At 45.3% G+C, this 17,246-nt stretch overlaps 1 protein-coding gene across 1 annotated transcript in view; it reads left to right on the top strand.

Annotated features, from left to right (window-relative positions):
* The first annotated feature begins 377 nt into the window (after positions 1-377).
* Positions 378-17,246, top strand: part of LOC134343429 (magnesium transporter NIPA2-like) — a 35,764-nt gene continuing 18,895 nt past the window's right edge. Inside the window, exons 1-2 of the mRNA XM_063042129.1 lie at positions 378-581; positions 8,721-8,990. Coding sequence (XP_062898199.1) covers positions 551-581; positions 8,721-8,990 — 301 coding nt within the window. The 5' untranslated portion in view covers positions 378-550. The remainder of the gene's footprint in view (positions 582-8,720; positions 8,991-17,246) is intronic.

Here is a 17,246-nt window from a genome sequence, read left to right as displayed (position 1 = left end):
ACAACCTTGCCCAAGCCTGCGCCCTGGAAACCTTCTGAGGTGCAAATCCATGGTCTCACGAGACTAACGGATGCCTATTTTGTAATGATATTATTTAAATTACTTTTATTATTCTATACTCTCTAAATAATATTGGAACAACGGAGATGAAGTTTACAATGCCGTAAAAGAAAGCATAACAGCGTCAAATTTTCAGAACTAAAATCAAAGGGCATTGCCAATCTCTCAGGTACTCGTCCTGTCAAACAGGTGGGGAGATCTGTGTGAGGCTAGCCTTTGATTGTGGGATACGTTGAGTAATACCTGAGAACGGAGTGGCGGGGTGGGGGCGTGCCCTTTGGCGGGAGTGTAAGAGCACTGGTTAGCAGAGTCGCATGATGAGTTTTCAGCGGAAGGGTGGGGGAGATCGCCAGTTAAAGATTTTTAAAGTTGTGAGCTTGAAAACGTTTTCGGAGAGAAACTTTCGGGGCGTTCAGCATTTTGGCCAAGAGGACTTGCAGAGTTTGCTCCGGGGGAAAAACCACTTCTAGTTGTTTGGGGAAATACTATAATGGATCCAGGATACAAACATTGTGTTGAAGGTAAAGTCTTTCGGCTCCTCTAGCCTGTCATCCCTGTTTCGTCCGCATTATGTTTTATTTCAGCTTCCGTTACAAAAATAATACACGGGTATTTACGGAAGTATTTCATGATTTGAACCAGAATACAGATGCCACATTTTGTATGTGAATGTTTCTCTAGTCAAGCCGCAATGAAGCGATATATATACGCAGCATTAGCGCCCATTCGGTGTCTGTGGAGCCCCAATTACCCATTGTAGTCCAGCTTTGAGCTTATTCATTTTACATGGGCCTTATACAATTCACTTTTACTGGCATAAATGTAAAGCATTCATTAAGCTTTGTTACACACTTAAAACGTTGATAGAATTAGAAATTTAATAATGAGACTGCACTGCTAAAATCTAATCTTATTCGAGCCAATCACCACTTAATGTGTGGTTTATAACACAAATATTCATTGAGTCCAAAATGTAACCCCCACTGGCTATAAAATGTAACTAGATCCCCCCCCCAAAAAAATCGTAAATATGTTGTAAGGCAACACTCCTTTCATCAAACTACGTTATTCGATCTTTAACTTGTAGCATTGATCTTTACAGGGAACACGGAATGTTTCAGCTTTTCTGGCGTTTCAGTCCTATGTTCACCATCCTAAAGCATATATATTTTTCTATTTTTCAATGTTTAAAACATACCGTGTTTTCGTTTTCCTTCACTTGAATTTTGAACTTTGAATAAAAAGGTGGAAACATTTATTTTTGATTCTTTGACTGAAAGTGGGTAGCCTGACAGAGGCAATGAGATACGTACTGGTAAATTAAGACACAGGTACTGGTAGTGGATTGGGAAAGTTATTTGCAGAATATTCTTGGCACACTTTCCAACAGTGAAGCATTTACCAGATGTCAATATTGCACCCACAAACTGAATGTTCTGTTCTAGTTATACTACAAGTAAATGTTTTTATTCCTAAACAAGAGTAAATCTGCAGATGCTGGAAATCAAAGTAATACACGCGGGTCTCGCCCCGAAACGTTGATGGTTTTTTTTTCATATATGCTGCCAGGCCTGCTGAATTCCTCCAGTATTTTGTGTGTGTTACATTTGTTTTATTCCTAAACCATTTTATGTCAGTTTTTATATATGTTATGGAAGAGTTGTGTCAAAGGGTGAATGGAGAACACGCTGCTAGCTGTATGTACAGCTTTTGTGAGATTTCTTTCAAGCTTTCTATTCTGACACATACATCTTTCAGGTGAGAATGTATTTGTATAAACCAAAGGCAAACACGAATTACATTCCCTTTACAGGCAAAATCTCTGTACATTTTAAATAACAGTAACATTCTGAGATCAGAAGACAAAATCCAGGTTCTTGGCTGAATTCTATTTACATCGTCCTACCTCCCACTTTATGAATTCTTGTCTGGGAAACTTAGCAGCAAATCTGATACTCTTCTAATTCGTGGTATAACCATATGCATCATCTTTCACCTCAAAATCTTTCTGATTTCATTTTCAGTCCAAAGTCTACTGAGACACTAAATAATGTTTTTTAGTAGTTTGTCCTTACCAATCTTAAATGTTTCATCACTTATGATGAGACCATTCCCCTTGTTCTGGACTTCTGACCCCACACCACTTCCCTGCTTTCCCTAATCCCTTCTCACAATATCTACTTCATTAAGGCACCCTGGAATTATCTATCTCATTCTTTTAAATGCCAGAGATAATTGGCCCATGCTGCCCAGTTTTTTCCCAGGAATTAATCTAATGAATCTTCATGTTATGGTCTTGATCGTTAATTCCCTATCTTGCTCTTAATTTCCTTTGATTTTGCCACAGTTCTGACCGTTAATTTCCCAATTGCTTCTAATTCTCTTTGATGACAACACACCTGGTTTCTATCAAGACCTGCAGCATGAGAACCCTGGCATCACATCCACTAGTCGCCAATTCGTTGGTCTTTTTCCTGTGAGATAATTATGTTTCCCGACCGCTTAAAACTGTTTGTTCCAAGTTTAGCTCCAGTTTTAAGGTTTACCTATGAGACTCCTTTTCTCTGTGTCAAGGCTCCATATCAGGGCTCTGTGTCAAGATCCTTCCTGTTTGCTGTTCGGGGTTTATGCCCGTGTAAGCATCCAAACTCAAACTCTGTGCCTGTGTCCTGCACTTGGGTTCGCCTCAGTCGCTCATTGCAACAGAACAAACTGGCCACAATGAACCTACTGGACATGAAGACCCTGAAACAAGCCCTCACCAGCCAGGGCTGCTTACTGGGTCTGCAAGATCAACTTCTCTGGGATGTCGTGGAGAATCTCGATTCCCTGTCTGCTAACATAATGAAGATCGGTGATCAGGTGGACCGTGTATCCACTCATCTTACCCCATCCACTCCTGGAACTCTGTCTACCCAGCCCAGACAGTCTGTAGTGGCAACCCCCTACATGTCAGCAACAACCCCACCAAGAGAACCGCACGTACTTGAACCAGAACACTATGCTGGGGATTTAGAGAAGTGCCAGGCCTTCCTTCTGGATCTCCCCCTCCTCCTCCAACTTTCAAATCCCTTACTCACTCTTCCTTCAGTTAGTCCTGACGAAGGGTCTCGGCCTGAAATGTCGACTGCACCTCTTCCTAGAGATGCTGCCTGGCCTGCTGCGTTCACCAGCAACTTTTATGTGTGTTGCTTGAATTTCCAGCATCTGCAGAATTCCTGTTGCTTCTGCAATGCTCCTTGGTGTTCGATCAGCAGTCATCCACGTACTCCACGGACAAGTCGAAGATAGCTTATATTATGGGGCTGTTGCGGGGAAGTGACTTAGTGTAGACTACAGCTGTCTGGGATAATCAACCGGAGATCTGTTCTTCTTTCCCCACCTTTATCACAGAAATGAGAAAGATCTTTGACCACCTGGTCCGTGGTAAAGAAGCCGCCAAGTGTCTACTCTCTCTCCGTCAGGGCTCACGCAGTGTTGCCGAATATTCCATGGAGTTCCGGACGTCAGCGGCCAACTCGGGGTGAAACGACGAGGCGCTCCAAGAGGTATTTTGGGATGGTCTCGGCGACAGGGTGAAGGATGATTTGGCAGCAAGAGATGACACCAACAGCCTAGATTCCTTAATCTCCCTAGCCACCAGGTTGGACAATTGTCTTCGAGAACGCCATAGGGAAAGATCTGGTTGTCCACCACCTTCGGCCACTCCACGTCATTCATTACCGTCTCCCACCAGCACAAGGCTCTCTTCTCCTCCTGCTTCTGGAATAGCTCCCAACCCAGCTGTTTCCACCGCTCTGGGAGAGGAACCCGTGCAGTTGGGAGGGAACTGTCTTTCTCCCTCAGAGCGACTCCGGAGATTGAGAGCGGGGGAGTGTCTCTATTGCGGCCAGTCCGGCCACTTCCATGCTACCTGTCCCCTTCAGCCAAAGGGGAAGGCTCACCGGTAGAAAGGGGGACCCTGGTGAGCCAGACAACATTCCCTCCCGTCCCCCGAACCCAGATGCAGATCCCAGTTACTTTATGTTACAACCAACAGTCCCTGCCTCTCTCAGCTCTCGTGGACTCCGGTGCTGAGGAAAATCTTCTGGATGAAGATATAGCTTACTGGGCCGGAATTCCTCAGGAGCCGTTGAGTACCCCTCTGGAAGCCCGGGCACTAGACAGCAGACTTCTGGCCTGGGTCACACACTGCACACCACCCCTGTCTCTAATTCTCTCTGGGAACCATCGGGAGCAGGTACAATTTAACTTAATTTCCTCTCCTCAAGCTCCTATAGTTCTTGGGTATCCCTGGTTGGTCCGCCATAATCCTCATATCAACTGGTCCACTGGGAAGATAGTCAGCTGGAGTCTGTTATGTCACTCCACTTGTCTACAATCGACCCTTTCCCCTGTGAAAGTCACCACGACCTCATCTGTCGCTGAAACCCCTGACTTATCCAAAGTTCCAGCAGAGTACCACGATCTGGGAGAAGTGTTCAGCAAACAACGGGCTCTTTCTCTGCCTCCACACCACCTTTATGATTGTGCTATTGTCCTTCTCCCCGGAGCCCCTCTACCCACCAGTCGGCTGTATAACTTGTCCCGGCCAGAAAGGCAAGCAATGGAGGCTTACTTAAATGACTCTCTCGTGGCGGGCATTATCCGACCCTCATCCTTCCCTGTTGGCGCAGGTTTATTCTTTGTGGGGAAGAAATACGGTTCGCTGCACCCCTGCATTGACTACTGAGGCCTAAATAGCATAACCACAAAGAACAAATATCCACTGCCCCTTCTCAATTCTGCTTTCGAACCACTTCATGGAGCCACCGTCTTCTCCAAGTTGGACCTACAAAGTGCCTATCATCTGGTCAGGGTAAGCGGAGGAAGATGAGAGGAAAACAGCGTTCAACACCCCACTTGGTCACTTCGAATACCTGGTCATGCCATTCGGTCTCACCAATGCCCCCGCCGTTTTCCAAGCCCTGATAAACGATGTCCTTAGAGAATTTATTAACCGCTTCATGTTTGTTTATTTGGATGACATCTTAATCTTCTCCAGCAGTCCTCAAGAACACACCCACCATGTCCATCAGGTTCTGCAGAGGCTTTGGGAGATCAAACTATTCGTAAGCGCTGAGAAGTGTGAGTTTCACATTCCTTCAGTCAGTTTCTTAGGATACATCATCGAGAGCAGGCAAGTGAGGGCGGATCCCGAAAAGATCTGGTCGGTGGCGAAGTGGCCAAAACCCACGACACTCGAGCAATTCCAGTGATTTCTGGGATTCGCAAGCTTTTTTCGTCGTTTCATCAGGGATTACCGCCGGGTGGCAGTGCCCCTTACTCGACTCACCTCTCCGAAGACCCCTTTTCATTGGGACCCCGAAGCGGACACTGTCTTCTTGGAGCTGAAGAGGCATTTCACCTCACTCCCACCCTGGTTCAACCAGACCCCTCTTGTCAATTCATTGTGGGGGTCAACACCTCCGACTCTGGGGTGGGAGTGGTCCTCTCCCAACGTTCTGGCCCTGACCAAAAACTTCATCCCTGTGCCTTCTTTTCTCGCGGTCTGTCCCTCACCGAACAAAATTACGACGTAGGGAGTTGGGAGTTACTGGCAGTCAAATTTGCTTTGGAGGAATGGAGGCACTGGCTGGAAGGAGCGGAACATCTGTTTATCATCTGGACCGATCACAAGAACCTCGCATATATCCATGATTATCTGTTATTCTTGTACAAGGCCACAAGGTGGTTCATTTTGGTAGGTCAAATCTCATTGCAGAATATAACATGATGGTTCATTTTGGTAGGTCAAATATGTTGGCAGAATATAGTATTAATGATAAGACTCTTGGCAGTGTGGAGGATCAGAGGGATCTTGGAGTCCGAGTCCTTAGGACACTCAAAGCTGCTTCTCTGTGGTTAAGAAGACATACAGTTCATTGATCTTCATCAACTGTAGGATTGAGTTTAAGAGCCCAGAGGTAATGTTGCAGCTATATAGGACCCTGGTCAGACCCCACTTGGAGTACTGTGCTCAATTACGGTCGCCTCACTACGGGAAGGATGTGGAAACCACAGAAAGGATGCAGAGGAGATTCACAAGGATGTTACCTGGATTGGGGAGCATGCCTTATGAGAAAAGGATGAGTGAACTCGGCCTTTTCTCCTTGGAGTGACGGAGGATGAGAGGTGACCTGATAGAGGTGTACAAGATGATGAGAGGCATTGATCGTGTGGATAGTCAGAGGCTTTTTCCCAGGGCTGAAATGGCCAGCATGAGAGGGCACAGTTTTAAGATGCTTGGAAGCAGGTACAGAGGAGCTGTGAGGGATAAGTTTTATACTCAGAGAGTAGTGAGTGTGTGGAATGGGCTGCCGGCGGCGGTGGTGGAGGCAGAAACGATAGGGTCTTTTAAGAGACTCCTGGATCGGTACATGGAGCTTAGAAAAATAGAGTGCTATGGGTAAACCTAGGTAGTTCTAAGGTAAGGACATGTTCGGCACAGCTTTGTGGGCTGAAGGGCCAGTATTGTGCTGTAGGTTTTCTATGTTTCTAATACCAGCACATCAATGTGGAATAGATTAAACATCATTGAAATATTTGTCTGTTATATTCTTATGGTGATCTAATTTAGACTTGTATCGCTTGATGTTTTTGCCTAGTTCTCACAGCAGAAGGCACTAAAGATGTCCCAATACGAATAGAAAGTCTAAGTGCAAAAAGGAGAGGACTTAAAACAAAAGTACTTGATAAACTAATGGAGCTAAAGGCTGATAAGCCCACTGAATCAGTCCTGTTGAGATGGTTACAAACCTGTATTAGTGTCTCTCAGCCAGCACCACCACCACCTGTGTCATTCGTTCCCTGCCTTGTCTTTAATATTCCTGTTTTTCTTCTTCCATCATGCCCACCTTTTCTGCTGCTTAAGAATGCTTGATTTCCAACATTTCTGGCTCTGATGAAAAGATAGTCACCTGCAACAAAACTGCTTTTTCTCTCTGTCCAGATGCTTGCTGATCTTCTGAACATTGCCAATGTTTTCTGATTTTTAGTTTAGTTTTACTAGCATTTGTAGGTTTTTGCTTTTCAATGCAACTTCTAGTGATACCTTGACATTGAGGAACTCCAGTGTATTTTGCATGTCGTTTGTCTGTAGTGTTCCCCTTGAGAACACTTGCATCCATTACTCAATGCCTCCTTGATAAATGTTTCTGGCCAATTGATAATTCAAGCATGCAATAAAAAAATAGCTGTACAGTTTCATTTGGACTTTTACCTAGGCTACTTCATTTTATTTCGGTGTGAGAGGTAGAAACATCACTGCCCATTACTGGAAAATCTTTACTACAAGTTGCAGTGTGAAAAATCTGAAGGTTTGTGTAATAATTTGGGTAGTACATCATCTTGAACTGTAAAACCAGCTCAATTGATTTTGTGAATCAGACCTTTCTTGCTTTTTCTTGTCAACCTAGTGTCATTACTGCAAGTGTGTGTTTAACTCAAAACACTGGCCATTGCAGTGATGCATCTGTGAGCACACTTTCAAAATTTATCTTGTAACTGTTAACACTGATCTTGTTCCTTACTAAAGGTGACTAACCAAACTCTGTGGGTTGTGTCCATATGAATCAACCTGCAGTTGAATAATCTGCATTTCTACTGACTTTTCATTAAGCTACAGTGACTGACATTCATTCTGTGTTAAGTAAATCTCTGATCATCTGCAGTGATCATGAATGATCTGCCTCAGACCTCATCTCACTTGTGTCAGTTCCTCTTTGTCCATAATTCCTTCAAATTATGTGAAGAACATAAGACCCCTGGAAAGAGGTAGGCAGCTTAATTGATTGGACAATGTTAGCAGATGGAGAGTAATGTGGGGCTATTTCCTTTCATTAAATGGTTGGAATTTTTTTTAAAGAAGTGAAGTTATCTTGAAGAACATAAAATTCGGAGGCAAGTTTATAACACAGATCCTGAGTGGAAGTTATCCCTGTGGAATTGGGGTGCATCTAAGGCCGAAGTAAAGGGGAATTTATTCTCCAAAGGGTCATGAATCAGTTGATGCAGCCAATGAGTTACTGAATTCATTGTTGATATTTAAGGCCAAAATAATAGGTTGTTGGTCTATAGGGGATCCAAAGGATATTGAGAACAAGCAAGAAAGTGGAATAGAAGTTGGGTCAGATCATCCATACAAGTCCCTCTTGACAAGTGGGGATTGTGTTGTTGTATTCCTAGAAAATTGTATATATTGTGACTTCTGTAAGATGCCTCATCTGGTTAGCATCAAAAAATAAAGTGATGATAAAATGTTTATTTATTTACTTTGAAACAGTGGATTTCTGATACCCAATTGGTTATAACATGGGAGCCACCAGTTGTGGAGCAGATTCAAGAGACTATGTGCCTTCTGCAATTTCTTATACTGGCTTTTCATATTGCTTTTGGTAGTTCAATTATGGAAAAATACTTTTTTCAAAATTGAATATTTTGAATAAAGAATCATTTAAAAAATAAATCTGATTTGGCTTGAAGAACATTACTTAAATATCTCACTTTTGATTAAGTACAATGTAGGATGTCATCTATCTTAAAATATATTTTAAAAATATATGTTTTCTTTGATTATAGACAGATACTATAAATAAAATTAAAATGTTTTTCCTGTACAGGTTCCTTCATTTCTTTTGCTTGCCCATCTATGTCTCAATGGGCTTTATGTCGGATCATCAATGTAACCAAAGTGCAAGACATTCATCACAAAATACTGCATGAGGAATTCAACAGGACAGGCCCTGGAACAGTAACTTGGCCTGAAACGCAAACCAACTTGTACATTGGGCTGACACTTGCCATTGCCTCCAGTCTCTTCATTGGAAGCAGCTTTATACTCAAGAAGAAGGGTCTCTTGCGATTGGCTGATAAAGGAAATACCAGAGCTGGTATATTTTCTTTTTTTTTAAGATTTTGAAATCAACTCTGTTTAAGTTTCAAGGACGAATTAGCTTTACAATCATTTGAACCACTGACTTTGTGCAAATTGTTCAGCCAAAATCCAGGTTACAGTAAACGCTGAGGTATAATTTGCATGAGTTTAATATGAACAGTGATTTAGGAAAATGGGGATTACATTCAAACTTTGTTTTCATGTCATAAGTCTTGAGATAACTGAGTAATAAAGACTAGATGATTATTCCTTTAATAACTAAAAGAATAAGGAAGAGCTTAGCTAAAATGTTTACCTGAGAGGGGTGAGTATGCAATTTTCTTCAGCTCAAATGAAGTTCCCTGCAATCCTTATTTAATAGCCTGACTATTCATTTTGTAAAGTGTATGGTGAGCAAAGCAAAACATTTTCCGTCCATCTGTACCAGCGAACCTGTTTTATAATGAATTTCAAGTTTCTAGATATCTAGTTTATCAAAATGCTGTTGCCTAAAGTAATCCCAAACTTTGATTTAATCTAATTAGAATTGGTTTATTGTTGAGCTATATGCTAAAATACAGTGAAAATCCTTTCCTGCATACCATCCATACCGTTAAATTTATTATCAGCGTACATACCTGTCATCACATACAGGCCTGAGATTCTTTTTCTGTGGGCATACTTGGCAAATCTATGGAGCAGTAGTGGTAAGCAGGACCAATGAACAACAAACTGTGGAAATGCAGATATAAATAAATAGCAATAAATAATGAACATGAAATAACAAGATAAAAGAGTCCTTAAATTAGTGTAGTTATTCCCTTTTGTTCAAGAGCCTGATGGTTGAGGGGTAGTAACAGTTCTTGAACCTGGTGGTGTGAGTCCTGAGGTACTTATACCTTCTACCTGATGGCAGCAACAAAAAAAAATGAACATGGCCTGTGAAGCACCTTCAATAACTCCAAAAGACTGAAGTTGGGTAAAATACTGAAAGGCTTTTATTCGCTGTACAATACGGCCTCCACGGTGAGCATCTGCCCCTGGACTGAGGGGGAGGGGCAAGGCGAAACACCTTTATTCAGGAATCTGTGAGAGGAGCCACAGGGGCAGACAGCAGAGGGGCGTGTCCAGACAGTTAACCCAGTTACAACATATATATGGTTTACCACATTCACCCCTCCTTTTTTTAAAAAGAGTCCCGTGGGGTGAAGTGACTGACAATATTTAAACAAGTATAATTACAGGTCAAGTCTATCAGGCGGTCGAGTCCCTCGCTGTGATCTACGTAGCACCAGTGGTGAATGCATCGGCGACGGCGGTTGTGCTGGCTCCGGCCTGACTTGAGGTGCCGGCACATCAGGCGTTGGTAATCCCTCGTGCGTGTGCGTCACGCCCGGTATGGGAGAGTCGTGTGGTGTCCGTGTAGGGGTTAGAGTGCGCAGTGTCTCGTGGGTACATACATCGATGGGTACGGGGTCAATAGTCACGGAGTGTTCAGGGTAGGGGCCCGGTGCTCCTGCGGGCTCCAGGTCGCGGATGGAGACCATGTTCTCCCGCCCATCAGGTAAAACCACATAGGCATACTGAAGGTTCACATGAAGTAAGTGAACCCTCTCGACTATCGGGGAGTATTTATTACTCTGCGTATGTTTCCAGATCAGCACTGGCCCCGGGGACGTCAACCAAGTTGGTAGGGTGGTCCCAGTGGTCGACTTTCTGGGAAACGAAAAGAGCCGCTCATGAGGGGTGGCATTGGTGGCTGTGCATAACAGGGAGCGGATGGAGTGGAGTGCCTCGGGAAGGACCTCCTGCCAGCGAAAGACTGGCAGTCCCTTTGACCTGAGGGCTAAGAGTGTGGCTTTCCACACCGTGGCATTCTCCTTCTCCACCTGTCTATTCTCCTGGGGATTATAGCTCGTGGTCCTACTAGTTGCAATTCCCCTAGCCAGCAGGTATTGGCACAGCTCGTCACTCATAAACGAGGACCCTCTGTTGCTGTGGATATAGCATGGGTATCCGAACAGAGTGAAGAGCTTGCGCAGGGCTTTTATAACTGACGTGGTAGTGGCATCGGGGCAGGGGTTGGCGAAGGGGAACCGTGAGTACTTGTCGATAACGTTAAGAAAGTACACATTGCGGTCAGTGGAGGGAAGGGGGCCCTTAAAGTCAACACTCAGTTGCTCAAAGGGGCGGGTGGCCTTGATGAGTTGTGCCTTTTCGGGTCGGTAGAAGTGCGGTTTGCACTCTGCGTGGATTTGGCAGTCCCTGGTCATCGTCCTGATCTCCTCAAGGGAGTAAGGCAGGTTCTGGGCTTTCACGAAGTGGAAAAGCCGGGTGACCCCTGGGTGGCAAAGATCTACATGTAGGGCGTATAGCCAGTCGATCTGCCCGCTGGCGCACGTTCCCCGGTATAGGGTATCGGAGGGCTCGTTGAGCTTCCCAGGCCTGTACATGATGTCATAGTTGTAGGTGGAGAGTTCGATTCTCCAACTCAGAATTTTACCATTTTTGATTTTGCCCCGCTGTTGGTTATTAAACATGAATGCGACTGAGCACTGGTCAGTTAGCAGGGTGAACCTTTTGTCGACGAGATAGTGCCTCCAGTGCCTAATAGCTTCCACTATGGCCTGAGCCTCTTTCTCCACTGCGGAGTGCCGAAGTTCAGGGCCTTGAAGAGTACGGGAGAAGAACGCCACCGGTCTTCCCGCCTGGTTGAGGGTAGCAGCCAACGCAAAGTCGAAGGCGTCACTCTCTACTTGGAAAGGAATGGACTCATGCACCGCATGCATTGCTGCTTTGGCAATGTCCCCTTTTATGCGGTTGAAGGCCCCGCGGGCCTCAGCTGAGAGGGGGAATGTGGTGGACTTGACCAGGGGCGGGCCTTGTCTGCGTAGTTAGAGACCCATTGGGCGTATCATGAAAAGAAGCCCAGGCACCTCTTGAGGGCTCTGAGGGTGTTGGGAAGAGGGAGTTCCAACAGGGGGTGCATACGGTCGGGGTCAGGGCCGATGACTCCATTCTCCATGACACACCCAAGGATAGCAAGTCGGGTGGTCCCGAAAACACACTTGTCCTTGTTATAGGTGAGATTGAGAGCTTTGGACGCTTGGAGAAATTTTTGGAGGTTGTTGTCGTGATCCTGCCAGTTGTGACCGCAGATGGTGATGTTATCCAGATATGGGAACATGGCCTTCAGTTGGCACTGGTCCACCATCCGGTCCATTGCTCTCTGGCAGACAGATACACCATTCGTGACACCGAAGGGGACATGCAGGAATTGATAAAGGCTGCCGTCCGCCTCGAAAGCAGTGTAAGGGCGGCTCTCCTGGCAGATGGGGAGCTGATGGTAAGCGGATTTTAGGTCTATGGTCGAGTACACCTTGTACTGTGCTATCTGATTGACCATATCCGTGATGCGGGGTAGAGGGTGCACGTCGAGCTGCGTGACCCTATTGATGGTCTGGCTATAGTCCACGACCTTCCTATTCTTCTCCCCGTTCTGAACAACGACCACCTGCGCCCTCCAAGGACTTGTGCTTGCCTCAATGACCCCCTCCCTGAGCAGCCGCTGCACCTCCAACTTAATGAAAGCTCTGTCCCCCGCGCTGTACCTCCTGCTTTTAGTTGCCACAGATTTACAGTCGGGGGTCAGGTTGGCGAACAGCGGTGGGGGAGGGATCTTGAGGGTGGAGAGGCCGCAAGTGGTGTCGGTAGTGTGGCAGTTGGCATGGTGTTGGGTGGGATGTGCGGGTCGGTGTGTGTGTGTGGTCAGTAGCGGGGTATGTAACGTATCCCTACAAAACTGGGGATTTACGACAGTAATTGGCGGGAGGGGCCGATCATACTCCATTGTCATGCTTTCCAGGTGGCTCTGGAAGTCCAACCCCAACAGCACAGGGGCACACAGTTGAGGCATGAGCAGTAACGTAAAGTCTCAATATTCTGTGCCCTGCACCACTAGCGTCGCTACACAACGCTCCCCAGATGTCTGTTGTATGCGACCTGGAGGCCATGGTGACTCTCTGACTTACCGGCCGTATCACGAGTCCGCAATGTTACACCGTGTCCGGGTGGATAAAACTCTCTGTGCTGCCTGTGTCAAACAGGCAGCTTGTCCTGCGCCCCTCCACCAGGATGTCCATCATTGACCTTGCGAGCTGGTGGGGAGCGCTTTGGTCAAGGGTCATGGAGGCCAGGGTTGAGTCGCTGTCTTGGTCCGGCGCGGTGAGGTGCCCCGTGAGCACCCGTTGATTGTAGGTGGTGGGAGGGGGTGCCGACCAAAATGGCACACCCCCATGTCTCGCACGTGGTGGCGGCATGCAGGGGAGATGGCGACCCCCATGTCTTGCATGCAGCGCTGCTTGATCCCGCTCACTGTTTGGACTTACAGACTTTGGTGAAGTGGCCCTTCTTTCCACAGCTGGAGCAGGTAGCTTGTTGAGCCGGGCAGCGTTTCCGGGGGTGCTTTTCGAGTCTGCAGAAGTAGCACTAGCGGATTCGCAATTGGCGGCAGCCGGGGTCGATTCGCCGGTGGGTTGTGGGGTCTGCGGCACCCACGAGGCCGTCAGGGGATTGCGTGCCTGGAGAGCCTCAGAGTTATGCAGAGCAGCCTCCAGCATGTCGGCCAGCTCAATCGCCAAACTTAAGGTAAGATCAGCTTTTTCCAGCAGCTGCTGGCGCACGTACACTGACCTGGTCCCCGTGATGAAGGCGTCACTCACTAGGAGTTCTGCATGCTGCACCACCATCAGCTCCTGGCAATTGAAGGCTCACACGAGTGTCTGTAGGGCTCGGACGAACTCAGCACTTGATTCCCCGGGCCGTTGTTGCTGTGTCGCTAAGCGATGTCGCGCGTAGACGCTGTTTATCGGCTGCAGGTATTGTCCTTTGAGTGCGCTCATCGCGCTGTCGTTGCTCGGCTGGTCTCTGATCAGCGAATAGACCCGTGGACTGACCCTGGAGAGTAGAACTCTGCGCTTCGCTATGGGGTCGGTTGCTTTAATCTCCTCTAGGTATGCTTCGAAGCAGGCCAGCCAGAGTTTGAAAGCGTTTCCAGCTTCAGGCATTTGTGGATCATTGTCTAACTTGTCGGGTCTTTGAGCATGTTCCATGCTTTAAAATTTACAGCAAATCAAATTGAAGCACCTTCAATAACTCCAAAAGACTGAAGTTGGGTAAAATACTGAAAGGCTTTTATTCGCTGTACAATACGACCGCCATGCTGAGCGTTTGCCCCCGGACTGAGGGGGACGGGCAAGGCGAAATCACCTTTATTCAGGAATCTGTGGGAGGAGCCACAGGGGCAGTCAGCAGAGGGGCGTGTCCAGACAGTTAACCCAGTTACAACATATATATGGTTTACCACAGCCTGGGTGATGGGGATCTTTGATAATGGATGCTGCTTTTTTTACAGCATCATGGCGGCAGCCATGTTTGGTGGACAGTGTTCATATTGTAAAGTTTACAAAAATCTGTGTCAAATCCTGTAGATATCTTACTAAGTTTTTATTGGAAAAATATTGATTCACTATGTCAAATTCAAAAGAAGCGAAGGGCATGAAGCGCAAAAGAACTGCAAATCTGTTTAAAGTTGAATGGCTTAACAAAATAGTAGAAATTGTTACACCAAAAGCTCATGAGGTCATGAACATTCAGCTACTAGAAATATTTATGTATGGTTCAGAAACTGGAGTTATCTGTTTGTATTGTCGTGATGTGAAAGTTGCTGGAGAATTTTTCTAGTAGAAAGAAGTGGGATGATATTTGGAAACTTGATTTTTTGAAGCGTTATTTGGCAAGTATATTGCATTTGGACGGTGTACAAAAGCTCAGGCAACAGAACCCGTCATCACCCGTTACAGGAGTGCTACATGTTATGTTTGAGTGCAGATGAGCGAGAGCAAAAATGATCAAACCCAGAGGAGATCAAAGTTGAGGTACAAGAATGGTCAGCTTTCGATTTCTCCGCAATTGCAGATTGTGACTTCACATTTGGCGATGAACAAGTTAATGCTTTATGTATAAAATATCATGATTTTCTAGCTGTAAATATTGTAGTAGTTAGACAGGTTAATGATTTCAAATTTCAAGACAAAAATTAAACCCAAACCGATTTCAAACTTTGCTCAAATGGTGGTATTTGTACTTCAAAATGAACAGTCTTGTGACTTTGCATAGTTGATGGACATTGGGAGAACCTTTCTTGTGTCTAGTGCGGACTGTGAACGAGGTTTTAGCCAAACGAATCAACTCAAAAACAAGCTGAGAAACCGTTTAGTTGAATGTCATTTGGCTATGTTAATCAGAATTAAAAGCTATCAATGGGATAGAAGTTCTATTAGTCTAGATAGAGTTTACAAAGAATGGGTAAATGGCAAAGACAGGAGAGAGAAAAAATAACTGAGTGACTTAAATATGATAAAAGTTAAATATCTCCAACCTGATGGCATGAACATTGACTTCTCTAACTTCCGTTAATGCCCCACCTCCCCTTCGTACTCCATCCCTTATTTATTTATTTATTTATAATAATAATAATATTATTATTATTATTTTTTTTTCTTTCCCCTTTTCTCTTTTTTTTCTCCCTCTGTCCCTCTCACCATAACTCCTTGCCCAACCTCTAGTTCCCCCCCTTTCTTTCTCCCTAGGCCTCCCATCCCATGATCCTCTCCCTTCTCCAGCCTCATATCCCTTTTGCCACTCAACTTTCCAGCTCTTAGCTCCATCCCTCCCCCTCCTGTCTTCTCCTATCATTTCGGATCTCCCCCTCCCACTCCCACTTTCAAATCTCTTACTATCTCTTCTTTCAGTTAGTCCTGACGAAGGATCTCGGCCCAAAACGTCGACAGTACCTCTTCCTATAGATGCTGCCTGGCCTGCTGTGTTCACCAGCATTTTTTGTGTGTGTGACTTAAATATGTATGTTATTTTGTTGTTATTCCTTGCAGTTTTATGTCAAATATTTTGTAAACCTATATAAACTGTCCCATGTGCACATTCAGTGCGCACATACTTTTGTCACAGGAAAAAAATTTGCACAACATGAGATTTTCGTGCACACTGACTACTAAAAATTAGAGGGAACATTGGTTACGGCGTCCATTTGATGCGGAAGTATAAATCAGCCTTAAAGGTTAACCTCCAGGTTGAGTTGGTGGTGAAGAAGGCGAATGCATTCATTTCTAGAGGTATAGAATATAAGAGCAGGGATGTGATGTTGAGGCTCTATAAGGCACTCGTGAGACCACACTTGGAGTATTGTGCGCAGTTTTGGGCTCCTTATTTTAGAAAAGATATACTGACATTGAAGATTCACAAGAATGATTCCAGGAATCAAAAGGTTACCGTATGAGGAATGTTTGGCAGCTCTTGGGCTGTATTCCCTGGAGTTCAGGAGAATGGGGGGGGGGGGGGGATCTCATAGAAACATTCTGAATGTTAAAAGGCCTGAATGGATTAGATATGGCAAAGTTATTTCCCATAGTGTAGGGGATTCTAGGACAAGAAGGCACAACTTCAGGATTGAGGATTAAAGGACGTCCATTTAGAACTGAGATGCGGAGAAATTACTTTAGTCAGAGGGTGAGTAAATCTGTGGAATTTGTTGCCACAAGTGGCTGTGGAGGCCAAGTCACTGGGTATACTTAAGGCAGAGATAGATAGATTCTTCACTAGCCAGGGCATCAAAGGGTATGGGGTGAAGGCAGGGGAGTGGGGATGACTGGAAGAATTGGATCAGCCCATGATTGAATGGCAGAACAGACTCGATGGGCTGAATGGCCTACTTCTGCTGCTATATCTTATCGTCTTGTATAGTACATTAAAGCAGAAAATGTCATTATATAGCACATTAAAGCAGAATCAGATAAAACAATAAGAATGCAGTATAAAGTGTAACGGTTACAGAGAAAGTGCAATGCAGGTAAGCAATAAGGTGCAAGATCACAACAAGGTAGGTTGTGAGGTCAAGAGTCCAACTTATTGTACTACAGAACTATTTAATAGTCATATTACTAAGCTTCCCTTGAGCTTGGTGGTATGCGCTTTCTGGCTTTTGTATCTTCTGCCTAGTGGAAGGGGAGAAGGGAGAATGTGCAAGGTGGGTGTGGTCTTTGATTATGCTGGCTGCTTTACTGCTACAGCAAGAGGAATAGACAGAGTCTATGGTGGGGAAGCTGGTTTCCATGACGTGCTGAGCAGTGTCCACAACTCTGTACTTCCTTGCCTTTGTGTGCAGAGCAGCTGCCACACCAAGCTATGATACATGCAG

This window comes from Mobula hypostoma, chromosome 3 (genome assembly GCF_963921235.1).
Source record: "Mobula hypostoma chromosome 3, sMobHyp1.1, whole genome shotgun sequence".
NCBI lineage: Eukaryota > Metazoa > Chordata > Chondrichthyes > Myliobatiformes > Myliobatidae > Mobula > Mobula hypostoma.
The sequence above is the reverse complement of the archived record's forward strand: the minus strand, read 5'-3'. Positions and strand labels throughout refer to the sequence as shown.